The sequence below is a fragment of the Nothoprocta perdicaria genome, unplaced genomic scaffold, assembly GCF_003342845.1.
Source record: "Nothoprocta perdicaria isolate Ctin4 unplaced genomic scaffold, notPer1 scaffold_232, whole genome shotgun sequence".
Lineage (NCBI taxonomy): Eukaryota > Metazoa > Chordata > Aves > Tinamiformes > Tinamidae > Nothoprocta > Nothoprocta perdicaria.
Genome location: NW_020455458.1, coordinates 494,605 through 506,674, shown reverse-complemented (window position 1 = coordinate 506,674; position 12,070 = coordinate 494,605). Strand labels below are relative to the sequence as shown.

Below are 12,070 nucleotides of genomic sequence, written 5' to 3'. Positions count from 1 at the left end.
GCGGAGCCTGCGGGCGGGGAGGGGAGGGGGCGGCCGGCGGGTTGTGCCCCGCGCCCGGGGCCGGGCAGGCCGCTCCCAGGAAAGCCGCGCTGGAAGTCGGTGCCTGCCCCGCAGCTGAGCTGCCCCCGGGACACCAGCCCCGGAGCGGGAGCCAGGGCCTGCCAGGCCGCGCAGCCACGGGCACCCCGACCCTGCGCACRCAGGGAGCCCCGGAGCGCCTGGAGAGACGGAGGGAGGGAGGAGAAACAGGGTGCACGTTGGGTTGCATTGGGTCTCTTTAGTGAATCCACTGAAAGGGTCATTTCTCAGTGTGCTGTGTGTGTTTATAAAATGCGATTGCACAGGAAACCTGTGGAAGTTACTTAAGWCCTCAGTGAACTTTCTTCCTTACCCTGCTGCACTCACTGCCATTCCCAGCATGGAGGCGCATGAGGCCTGGGACAGTGGAACCCCTCCGTGCAATGGGAATGTCAGCAGGCAGTGGGAATGCCAGCAGGCAGCATCTGCAGGTCAACAGCGTCACCCCTGGCTGTTGGTACAGGCTGCTGAAGCTGGGTGTGTTGTGTGTAGTGGCTCAGCGCCTGCCTCCGGTGTGTCTTCTAGGTAATTTTCCACGATGTGGATGTGCTGACCGAGCAGCTGTTGCCAGTAGTCGAAGCCATGCAGAGACACTTCAGCGCTGGCCAGGGCACCTACTACAGCGATGCCATCTTCTTCCTGTCGGTGGCCATGCACCGCATCATGCCCAAAGGTGAGCGCTGCGGGCGGCCCGGGCGCTCTGCCCTGCTGCGGAAACACTCCAGTGCTGTGGGGAGTGCAGAGCAAGGTAACCGAGAAAGGAGCTGCAGCTGAGGCAGGGCGCTCGCTGGTGTGGTGGATGCATCTCGCTGGGGTGTCTGGCTGCAGCGTTGGCCCTGCCTCTCTCAGGCAGGCTGCAGAGCAGCCCCTTTCCCATCTGTGTTGCGGTCACGGCTGCCCGTGCTGGGGAGCAGAGGCAGCGCAGGGCCATGCTTGGACAGAGCTCTCCTCTCGTCTCCTCAGCCACGGGGCCCTCTCGTTGCTGCCTTGCCAGGTGGTGGCAGGTAGCAGCGGGCTCCGGTGTCCTGATTTTCAGGCTTGGAATCAGGCTGCTCGGCCACACGCATTTCCTGGGAGGAGATGACGGCACCAAAGMGCGTGTAGATTGGCTGTGTCCTGCGTGAGGAGCGGGCAGTGCTGACCCACCGGGCCTGGCAGCCGCGTGCCGGGGGTGCCCTGCTCTCCAGCCCGCTTGGCCGCGCGGTGGGTGCTGCCAGAGGCCCCTCTGAGGGGGGAAGGGAAAGGGACGTCCAGGCTGGTGGAGAGACGTGGTCCTGGGAGCCGCATCCGAAGACGTTGGCTTAAAGGGGCTCTTGGCTTTCAGATCTGAAGTGCGAGGTGGTTGCTCAGCAAGAACGAGAGCAAAGAGCAGTGTTAGAGAAAGGCAGGGGTCTTCAAGCAGGGATGCACTTACATGTAGTCTACAAGAAGCAGGGTGCGGAGAGGATGCCTGTTTTCCCTAGCAGGTTTTGTTGGCCTGCCCCTGCTGTGCCAGCACAGCCTGAGGAGACGGTGTTGTAAAACCTAAGAACACCCTGTTTATCTTAATAGGCCAGTTTTGTCRGATAGGCACCAAGGCAGGAAGAGGAGGACAGCATAACATGTCCCCTGCAGGAAACTGAGCTGACAGGGTCACAGTCTGAAAGGTGCCCGAGGAGCTGAAGGGGCTGTGCAAGGGTGAGTGTGCAAAGGGGCAGGAACAGGAGCGGCAGAGGGACACGAGCAGCCTGTGGAGTCGCGACCGGATACAATCTTCTGCTGTCAAAGGTGAAGGGGAAAAGGACTGGAATAAGCAATGGGCCTGGAAGCAAAGAGCACCGGGGGGCCTGTGAGAGTTGGTCGCATTCAACAGGAAATCCCTTTCCATTGGGTTCCTGATAAGGCCCAATCGCCGAGCTTGGTGCTCTCTGCTGAGCAGTTCAGGGTTAAAAAAACGGTGTAGTCCTCAGGTTGGCATCAACAAACAGTTCAAAATACTGGTTCACGGGGCTTCCTCTGGGGTCCTGTCTGAGGTGCTTGCACACTAATGCACACAGCGTGTGGAACGAGCAGGAGGAATTAAAATACTCTTGCAGAGCYGTAATCTCATTGGGATCATGGAGATGTGGTGGGGAAGTTTCCCTGACTGATACAGGTCCTTTAGGARGGACGGGCTGGGCTGGTGAGGAGGGCGAGTTGCCTTTTTTGTGGGAACATATGGAGCTGTGTTGGGAYGGATTATGAGCCAGCTGAGAGYTGCGGTGGTGCCTGTGGAGATGGTGAGTACAAATGACAGSATAAGTGCTGCTTAATTCACTTGACCAGGTTCTCTGTCTTTGCTGTGTGCTAAAGGTACCGTGTTGTGTGTCTGTGGGCAAGGTGTGCAGTCTGCRGGGACTTCCCTCCTTTGTCAAGCTGGGGTAGCCCTGCCTCTCGAGAAGCTTGGTCATCACTCTGACACARGCTTGCAGTGGCCTGTTGGCTGCACAGGATGTTGAAGAGTCATTTCACAGTTTTGCGAGTGTGGTGTTTGTTTCAGAAGCTGCTAGTAAAGCAAATTTTATGCTTCCCCTGGAAGTGAGGCCAGATTTACTGCCCTGGGTGCCKGCAGTGTCCGTGGTGATTTATGGGCCTGGCAGAGCTTCCAGCAGCAGCTTGAGCATCAAYGGGGAGAGGCTCCTGCAGAGGGGCCAAGGCCGGGCCTGGGCCCATGGCTACTCCCRCCACCCTGGGCTCTCCCCCACACGGCTCCTTGGCTCTTGTTTCCCCTTGTAGCTCAGCTGCCTTGGCCATGACCTGGGCGAAGGCTGCTGCTTGGGGCTTTGCCACGCCGTGAGCTGTATTTTTGCTCGCCTGGTTTTTAAGTGCCAATGAAAGATCTTTCCTGCTTAGGGAAAGGGATGCTGGATGCAAACGGTTCTTCTCTGTCCTCCTGCAAATCTGTGGATGCTGGAGGCATCACACCATACTCCTCCTCTCTCTTGGCTGTGCCCCTGTTTCTCTGAGAACCCAATATCTGTTGGCTTGAAAAAGCCCCTTCACTAGGATGGAGGAGAAAGCATTAAAGCTTGGTTTTCCCAGAGCTCCGGCATTCTTCCGAGTTGGCAGAACTGTGCCAGTTCCCCTGCCATGAACTCTGTGGTTGTGCCTCTTGGTAGTCCTGTCTGGCTTCATAGTTTTAGCGCCTTTTTGTTTGTTTGTTTGCTTTGCTTTGTTTGTTTGGTTTGGTTTGTTTTGTGGCAGCTGGATTTAATTGCAGCTTTAAAAGTGCTCYGGCAGAAATGAAGTCCGTGATTTGAATATTAGGTTCTGTCTTGTGTGTTTGTATGTGTATCAGTCTCTCTTTTTTTTTGAGGGCTATACCTTTGCATTAAGGTTGCTTTAGTTTTCTGTATCTATCATATGGAAATATTCATATGACATACAGTATTATGACTTAATAATTACTTTGAAGATTAGTTTTGGGGTTGTGGTGGTGCACTAACTTTGCAGACTGATGGAACTCAATCCTGTACAGCACCGTTTAAAAAAAAAAGATTTTTGTGGAACCTGTGTATGGCTGTGTGCATTTTACACTGAGAATATATATACTTTTTGCCACTTATTTGTTCTGATTTTCACTGCTGCTTCAAATCCTTGTCCAAAATACTTTGAAGCCAAAACCTGCAGCTGCCAAACTATAAAATAACAGCTCCTCAGCTGGTGTAAATCATGGAGCTCTCTTGTCTTAAATGTCTTACATCAGTGGAGTTAATCTGATTTAAACCAGCTGGGGAGTTGGTATGCAGTGTGAAGAACTGGGGACAACGTAGCCGTTGTCTGTGTTTGCGACSTATAAATCCTATTTTAATGCGGTATGGCCAGGCCTGACGAGCTAGAGGAGGAGTTGATGCATTTCAATGATTTTGCAAGGGAGAAATGATGGGAAAGTTATGCAGAGAGCAGACAAGAAGAGTTCAGACTTGGAAGGAGTTGCCAGGATGCGGATGGTGCCAGCATGAAATGATCTGGGGATCTGCAGAGACTCGGGCTATAAGGAAACAGGAGGTCAGAGACTCAGAATTTTCTGTTTTCCTTTTCAGTATCTGGATTCAGAGGTGGTGCTCCCTTGCTAAAAGACATAYAGAGACTTAGTGACAGTTAACTGAGAAGTTTCATTTCCATATGCACTTGACAAGGTTGTTAATCAAAGTGTTGCAAGGGGACTAAACAGTAGTAGCATATGTGGATATAGCTGGATAAACATTAAGAAACACTAGGGAAGGAGAATACAATGTGTGAAGCACTGTTTGAGTGTATGGTTTGCTGAYGTGATGTGTTAGAAAGATAACCGGAAAAATCAGAGTAGAGCAGTGGCTTCCATACAAGAAGAACCTGTTTATCTGGGACTCTCCAGTCTGGAAAAGAGCTGGGTGAGGGTGTTACCACTGACTCTGGAGAGCCACAGCAGGACTCTGCTGCTGGGGCCGTGGGGAAGCAAAGACTATTGCAGCAGAACAGCCCATGCAGCGTGTGGGGGGATGGCCACCAGCACATGTCCAGGAGAGCGTCCTGGGACTCGCTGGCGTCAAACTGGGATAATCCAGGAGCMTCCCTGGCCTCAAACTGGGGGCTCGGGGTTTCTGTGGCCTGCTATCTCTGAGTGCACTGGTTGCTCCATATTGACCAGTGTGGAAGGATGCTGGTCTGGGCTGCCTGTTGGTCACAAAGCCACAGGCCGCGGGGGAGTTGATGCTACTAGAAATCGGCTGCGGCTGCTGGGTGCAGCTTGATTCGGGAGATGATTCCTCATTAAATTGGTACGTGCCAGGCGAGCGCTCTGGGCGCCTGCGGCTGGACCCGGCGCACGGCCTCTGTGGGCGCTGCCTCCTGCTCTTCCCACAGAGCTCGGCCACGGCGGGGGTGAAGGCCGCGCCGCGGGAGCCCCGAGCTGCCCCACGGCCCCGCGCAGCATCGTCCTGCAGCAGAGCGTGGCCCGGAGCGGAGGTGTCCACGTCGGGGGGTCCCTTGGGCTGGGACCTGTGCAAGCCCGGCCTGGCACTGAGAGCACGCGCTGCGGTCTGCACCAAGCCTCGGTGTGTGCTTCAAGGAAGCCTGGTATTTACCCGTGGTGATGGAAATGCGGGAGCTAGAGGGAGTGTTCGAAGCAGAGATATCAGGAGAGAAGTCTGTCAGCTGGAACTTCTTTACAAGCACACTGTAAATCTGCTTGTAAGGCAGATGTAAATGCTCTGCTGACACACTTCTGCAAAGGCAGGCATGCAAAATCCTGAAAACATTATAGATTGCTGTTAAAAAGCATGACTTTACATATGTCAGTGTGTAGGAGTTTGCAGCTGGAACATTTGAATTCTTCGTGCAAGATTGCCCAGGTCCTTCCAGAAATCTCTGCCTAAGACTTGCCAGAGCCAGGTACCTGCATTGCTACCGACTGTGTGTTATGTGGCTGCACCATAGGGAAACACAGGCCAGGACTTTGTGCTGTGGGAGCCCCGAGTTGGGCTGTGTGTTTGGGTGTCATTATTGAAATATGAATTCATTAAAATTCATTAAAATATGAATTTTAATAGGTGAGCATTTTCAAACTGTGCCGTGCTGACCCTTTCTCGCTGGCTGAGCACTGGCGCCTTCACTGAGTGTGTTGGGGTAACGGGGATGCAGCAGTTTGCAGGGGGCTGGGAAGAGAGCGCGTCCATCCCAGATGTTCCCAGCCTGGCCTGGCTTCCTCGAGCAGGAATGTTTGTGAAAGGGGCAGACACTGGGTCAGCAGGGTGGTCGTGGGAGCCTTCCCCGGGAGCTGTGCGCTCCCAAAATGCAGTTGCCTCGAGGTGTTGAAAAGCAGAAGGGTTTCTTTTCTGGGAGAGTGTCCCCGTTTCTACAGGGATGGAGGCAGCCTTAGTAGGGTCTGGTGGGCTCTCAAGTCCTCACTCTGCTTCATGTCTTGTCCATGTGAAAAAGAGCCGAATTCCTTCCCCAGCCTACATCTGGGCTGAGCTTATGTGTTAAAGCTAGCGTGGGGAACAGAGGGCAGGCTGACATAGCGGCTTTGCCAGCACGAGCAGCAGTGCCAGACATTGTTCCTCCATGGGGTGAGAGCTGGTTGTGCCTCGGAGCTCTCTGTGCTGCTTTTGCAGAGCAGGCAGCAGGAACGCGCTCCTGGATAACGGCAGGAACCTGCGGCTCGGCAGGAGCCTTTCACCTGCCTAGGTGAAAGAGACCAGCCCGGTCTGCGCCCTTGTGAGCTGAGTGTCTCCTGGCCCAGGGAGTTTGGGCATTTCTCCCTGCTCGAGCTGCCCCAGCTGGCTGGGGTGAGTCCAGACGGTACCTGGCCGCCTTCCCGAGCGTGCTGGTCCCACATGTGCCATGTTCCCGGGCCGTGCCGCTTTCCCGCTCCGTGTTCCTGGGCCATGCCGTGTTCCCAGGCCGTGCCCACCTTAAGCAGCCGGCCCCGCTGTGCACACTGGCGCTTTAGATGCCACTGACATAGTTGCTGTTCAGCAAGAGAGGCGGGTTCAGGCCGGGGCCCTGGGTGCTCCAGCACCAGGAAGGCCCGTTTCCCACGGCGTGATCGTTGCCGTCCGGGTCCGGCGTGACCGCAGCCCCGTGGGCTGGTGTCACTTCGCGTTATTTCCGTTGGCTGCCCCTCGCTGCGGTGCCGCCGTCGAGTATTTTGGATGTCCTAGATCTGTCAGAGCGGGGCAGGGTGTGCTGTTATTCCACCTCCTGCAGACTGACAGGGTCTTGGCATCTGCCCTGCTGGGGCAGCTGTTCAGATAAACACCCTGGTGGTGCCGGGCAGCAGGAAGCTTCCGCCCGGCCCTCCTAGCAACATGCCTTATTTTTAAGAGAGGAGATACGCTTTTCCTTTTGTAGCTAGCCCCTCTCTCCCCTTTTATAAAGGTTAACAGCATGCGAGCTTCTTGAAGTCGTCCTGCATTAAAATCCTTGGTCTGCTCGGAGCCCGGCCCGGCTGGGTTTGCAGGCACTGCCGTCCCCAAGGTCCTGCTGGCAGCTCTGCCTTAGCGCTTCGGAGTTTAACAAGATGAAACAGGGACAACATCTGCCTGCAGCTCTGCTGCCCCTTCCCCTGCACAGTCTGTAGATAATTGAGGCATTAGATCATTTAACGTAATGTGTTTATTTTCCTGGATGTCTTTTTAGTTTCCCTTTCCATCTCACCTGTTGGTTGCTTGACAATTTTCTCTCCTTGCTGTCTTGTAATTTATGACAGCCCGGAATTAAACCATGTTTTGTCTGACGATAAGGTCTCCTGCTGCTCTAACTGTAGCTACAAACGTGTCTTCGCACTCCTCCTCCCCTGTGACACTGCATATGAAGTGGGGAGCAAGCAGCACTTGCAGCTTCATCCTAGAGCCATTCAGTGCTCAGCACTGTGTAGGGAGTCCAGGCAAGGTCCAGGGGCCTTAGTACCATTAAATACTGGTGTCTTACACCTTAATGGATTATGAGGAGACAGTACCAAAAAAAAAAAAAAACTCTGAAACAAAGTGCATCCTTTTCCTACGTTTTCCCCCTTCCCTTCTCATAGTGACCACAGCGTCCTGCAACCCCACCATGAGACACAGATGCTCCCGTGGCTTGTGGCCGGACCAGTGCAGAGGAAAGAAGAGTTGGGGTGAAACAGACCCTTGCGCTTGTGCTTAGGGTCTCTCTTGAGTTAGGAGCAGGGCATGGAAACAGCAGTGGGGACATTTATGTACCAGGCAAGAACAGTCAGGCTGCTGCAGCGTCCCCAGAGCTGCGCCAGATCCTATAGCCTGTGTAGATAGATGCCCCAAGGCTTTTAYAGATGTGCTTAAAGCCTCTCGGAGCCAAGCTACTCAATCTACCAAGCTGGTATTGAAAACTCTCCTTTGCCTGTGTTAACGTGCTCAGAGTTGGCACTGTGCTCAGAGGTTATCCAAGGTCTAACTCTCCAGGGCTTGAAGAAAATTGAGTGAGTGCAGGGGCTCTGCAGAAYGAGTGGCCTGCCAAGCAGTGTGGCTGCACCCGCTGTGGCTCTGTCCTGGTCTGGCTCTGGGTCTGCCCAAGGGCACCAGAAGGTGCCAGAGCCGCTCTGTGAAGCTGGTGAGTGATGGCAGGATGCAGGAGCTGCCATGCGTGCRTTGTAGCAGTGATTTGTGATCTGCACCTGGCAGGCAGCTTATTTTTGTAATTAGCTAATAGGCTGGAATTGCTGTGAAGAAGCTGTTCTTCTCTGTTGGGTCCATGGAGTTGTAGAAATCTGTTTAAKGACATTGCTAGTGAGCAGGGGCAGTTCTGGTTTCTTGGATATGTCCTTCTCATCTTGGACACCCTCTTGACTAGGCAGGGATGGAGGAGCTGCGTTTAGCCRCAGGCCTGGAGGTTAAGCTACGAGCACGGCGATTAGCCCCTCTGAGGGGGCGTTTTGGAGGATCTTTCTCCCTGCAGGGAAGCTGAGCTCCAGGGCCATATCAGGGCCTGGGAGASCTCATCCCTCCTTAGAGCCGCCCTGCCAGAATCCATCCAGTGCTGGCACCGCTGCTGTCTGAGGAGGGGTTACCAGACATCTCCTGAGGAGCTGCTTTCCAGTGTGGAGGCCGGGCAGTGGAAGAGAGGCACCACCGGGGGCCGCTGCTTCCTGTGGGACTCCGTGCTGTCGTTGGCATCGGGAGCGCCTCAGGTTGGCGGGAGCGCCTCGCGTTGGCCTCAGGAGCGCCTCGCGTTGGCCTCAGGAGCGCCTCGCGTTGGCCTCAGGAGCGCCTCGCGTTGGCCTCAGGAGCGCCTCGTGTTGACGCTGGCCTCGGGAGCGCCTCGCGTTGGTCCCGCTCCCCGCGGCCGCCGCCTCCCTCGCGCGAGGCCGGGCCGGGCCAGGGCCAGCACCGCGGCGGGCGGTTGCGCGGGCGCTTCCTCCGGGAGGCAGAGAGGAAGACCTTGTCTGTGGGGAAAATGGACCTGAAGAGGGGAGCGCGCAGCAAAACAGGAAGCTGCTCGGCTCTCATGACAGCACAAGGGAAAACTGCCGGGGAGCAGCCAGGAACATCGGAGTTAGCAAAACAAAGGAAGCCTCTAACAAAGGACAGACAAAAGAGCAGAGTATGTTTGTGTAAATAAACTGTGCGTATCCAGGCTTGGCTTATCGTGCCTCTGGCATCTCTGCCTGGCACGGCYGCAGCTCGGGCTCTGCTCCGTAGCAGGAGGCTCTAAGGAACCGGCAGGGCAGTAGGTAGCACCTTCCACGTTGCATGTTGCCCTCCCGAGGGTGCCTGAGCCCAGCCTTGCCTCTGCTCACGGCTGTGATGTCCTTCTGGGCCACGCATCTCTCTAAGCCACCAAGGGCAGTTTCAGAGTTGGCGTGAGCAGCTTTGCAGGCTCTGCAGTGCTGCCCGGGCTGCCCATGGCCTTGGGAAGCAATCCGAAAGCTGCTGCTGATCTTCCACCACTCCTGATTTCCAGGAAATATGAGAATCCTGCTAATTGTGTGCACACTGTTGGCAGCTACGAGGAGGAAGCTGCAGATGGGCAGGCTGGAGTGTGCTGGTCGGGTCTGGTAAGTGTGCGGGGAGCGGTGGCTCCTGAAGTCACAGAAACAGCCCTCGTGCCCCAAGGTGCAGCCGGTGGTGGAGGCGGCTGCAGGCAGCAGCCTGGCACAGGGCTGGTCTTTGTGCTCGGTGGTGCTTGGGTTGGACCTTGCTTGGGCGACGTGCTCAGTGAGGCAGTGGCACGGGCACGGTGATGGGGCCCGGGCAGCAGCACAGCGGCAGGGAGCCCTCAGATGTTCAGAGAGTGACTTCTGGGTGGCAGAAGTCACCACAGGAGCCGGAGCCAAACTGCCAGCAGTGCAGAGCCCCACTGCCAGCAGTGGTGAGGGGGGAGCTGTCCAGAGGTGCTCAGCATCTGCAGAAAGGCAAATCTGGACCTTGCAGCCGCACCGACCCCCAGCCTGTGAGCCTGGCTCGGCTTGGACTTCTTCCTTCTGATAGTTACGTGGCAAAACCCGCGTTTGTTCCACGCGGTTTCCCGAGACCCCTGAAGGCAGCAGCTCTGCGGGCGCTCACCATGAGCCTGTGCAGCCAGCAGGGGACACTCCTGTCCCCTCTGTGCCGTGTCACTCCTGCTGSCTGCAGCCGCCTGCGCTCCCCACGGGAGGATCTGAGCTGCTTTGGATCCAGCAGCTCTATGTCCGTTACCATCACCGTGCCMATATCCATTTCCCCACTGCGTGGGCTCTGTAAAGGTGCAGGGCCTCATAGGAGAGAGGGAGCTCCTGAATCCTGTGCTGCAGGAATGACTCCTGCTGGCTCGGCATGGAAAGGCAGAGCAGCAGCCCTGCTTATCAGCGAGGTGCCAACAGGAATCCTGGTGGTGGCCCCCTTGATCTCACCTCTGCCTCAAAAATCAGGCCTGGCAGTGAGCCACRGGCACCAGCTTCTGATGTGGTTTATCAGCTCTCTGATGAGGTTTATGAAGAACCAGCCGGCGCTGCAGGCTCCAGGGGAAGGCTGTGGTGACTGTGGTGCTGTGGGGAGCGCCCTCTCCTCGCACGGAGAGCCCTGCGCCGGCAGCACCGCCACGAGGCAGCTCACCAGGGCTGCACAGAAATGAGCCTGAACCCCTGGGAAATGAGCCTGAACCCCTGGGAAATGAGCCTGCCCGTCTGGAGCAGATGGGACTGGGAGTAACAGCACCCAGGTCAAGCCAGCACGCCGCAGGGAAAGCAGGCTCCTTGTGGATTGGGTCCTGCTCAGGCACTTGGCTGCAGAGAGCATTTGCCCCCCAGCACAGTGGGATCCCYGCTGAGATCCAGGAATGTCTCCTGTTGCTGTGGTGGACCCGACTATGTCCRGTGCCCTAAGCAGCAGCCCCTGAGAGCGGAGGAGCCCGTGCAGTGCGGGGTGAGGGAGCAGGAACGTGGCAGGCAGCTGCAGCAGCGGGCACGGAGCCGCGAGCGCCGGCACTGCGGGGCGAGGGGCYGTGCCACGCTCCCCACAGCCACCCCGGTGGCCAAAGGAGAGGCTGTGGGGCAGGGCACRAGGGCTCGGGCGCTGGTGGAAGAGCGGCCCGCGTGTGCGGGGCTTGCGCTGCCCGTGGTGCCGGTGCCCGGGCCCGCTCAGAGCAGCCCTGCTGCCGGCAGGGTTTCCTCTGGCCGCGAGCAGAGCTTGGGCAAACAGGAGCCCGGCCGTCAGCGGGGCAGCTGCCCCAGCTCCAGGATGTCACAGGGCTTCTGGTTTCCTCCAGTCTTCAGCTGTTTAAACCACTAMTAAATTAACAGTAGTTAATGCCATGCATGGACAGCTTGTGGGCTTTGCGTTGTTGATGTAACTCTGCATTTCATTACTTGTTGTTTGACACAAGTTGTGATTATTTCTGCTCATTTCCCGTCCTTGCGGATTGACGTGGTTAGCATGACTGCAGGTGGTGATATGGGTTTGACCCAGATTCAGCTTGTTTTGTATGGAAGAAGGGGGTTTGGAGTAGAGGTTGACTTTGCCTTTGTTTTGCCAGGTACAGCTCCCACACAGAAGGTTGTCAGGACTGACTTTAAAAGAATTTGCCTGCATAATAGAAATAGGTCTCTGGTACCTTGCAAGGCTGGGCTGTGTGATGGATATCGTGCTCCTCAGCACCAGCATGCTCTTGCTTCTGTGTCTTGTCTCAATACTAAAGTCAAATGATGCAATTGATGCAATTGCAATTGATTGTATTTAAGTCTTGAATTGCAATTGCAAGCTGCAGTTCATGCAGCTCCTTGGGCTCCCCACACCTGCATCCGGAGGTGCCAGGTATCCAGGAGGCTTCTAGTTTGCATAGGAAGCTCTCAAATTGCACATTGCAGTTGCATACCGTTGCATTGTATCTTCCATACCCCTTTTTTTCCTATTAAATCCACTGCTGGCTGTCTCTTGCTAGGCCATCCTCTAGCCTAGGGGCAAACGCAGAGCCATGGAGCCCAGGGCTGCCATCAAGAGGGACTTAGTAAAAGCCACCGGGCATCCTTGGCACTCTGGTAGGCCTGGTGAAAGCAGCGTGC

General features: G+C 56.0%; 1 protein-coding gene across 1 annotated transcript in view; it reads left to right on the top strand.

Annotated features, from left to right (window-relative positions):
* Positions 1-12,070, top strand: part of XXYLT1 (xyloside xylosyltransferase 1) — a 38,230-nt gene that overhangs the window by 779 nt on the left and 25,381 nt on the right. The window contains exon 2 of the mRNA XM_026039549.1: positions 604-751. Within this exon, the coding sequence (XP_025895334.1) occupies positions 604-751 (148 nt within the window). The remainder of the gene's footprint in view (positions 1-603; positions 752-12,070) is intronic.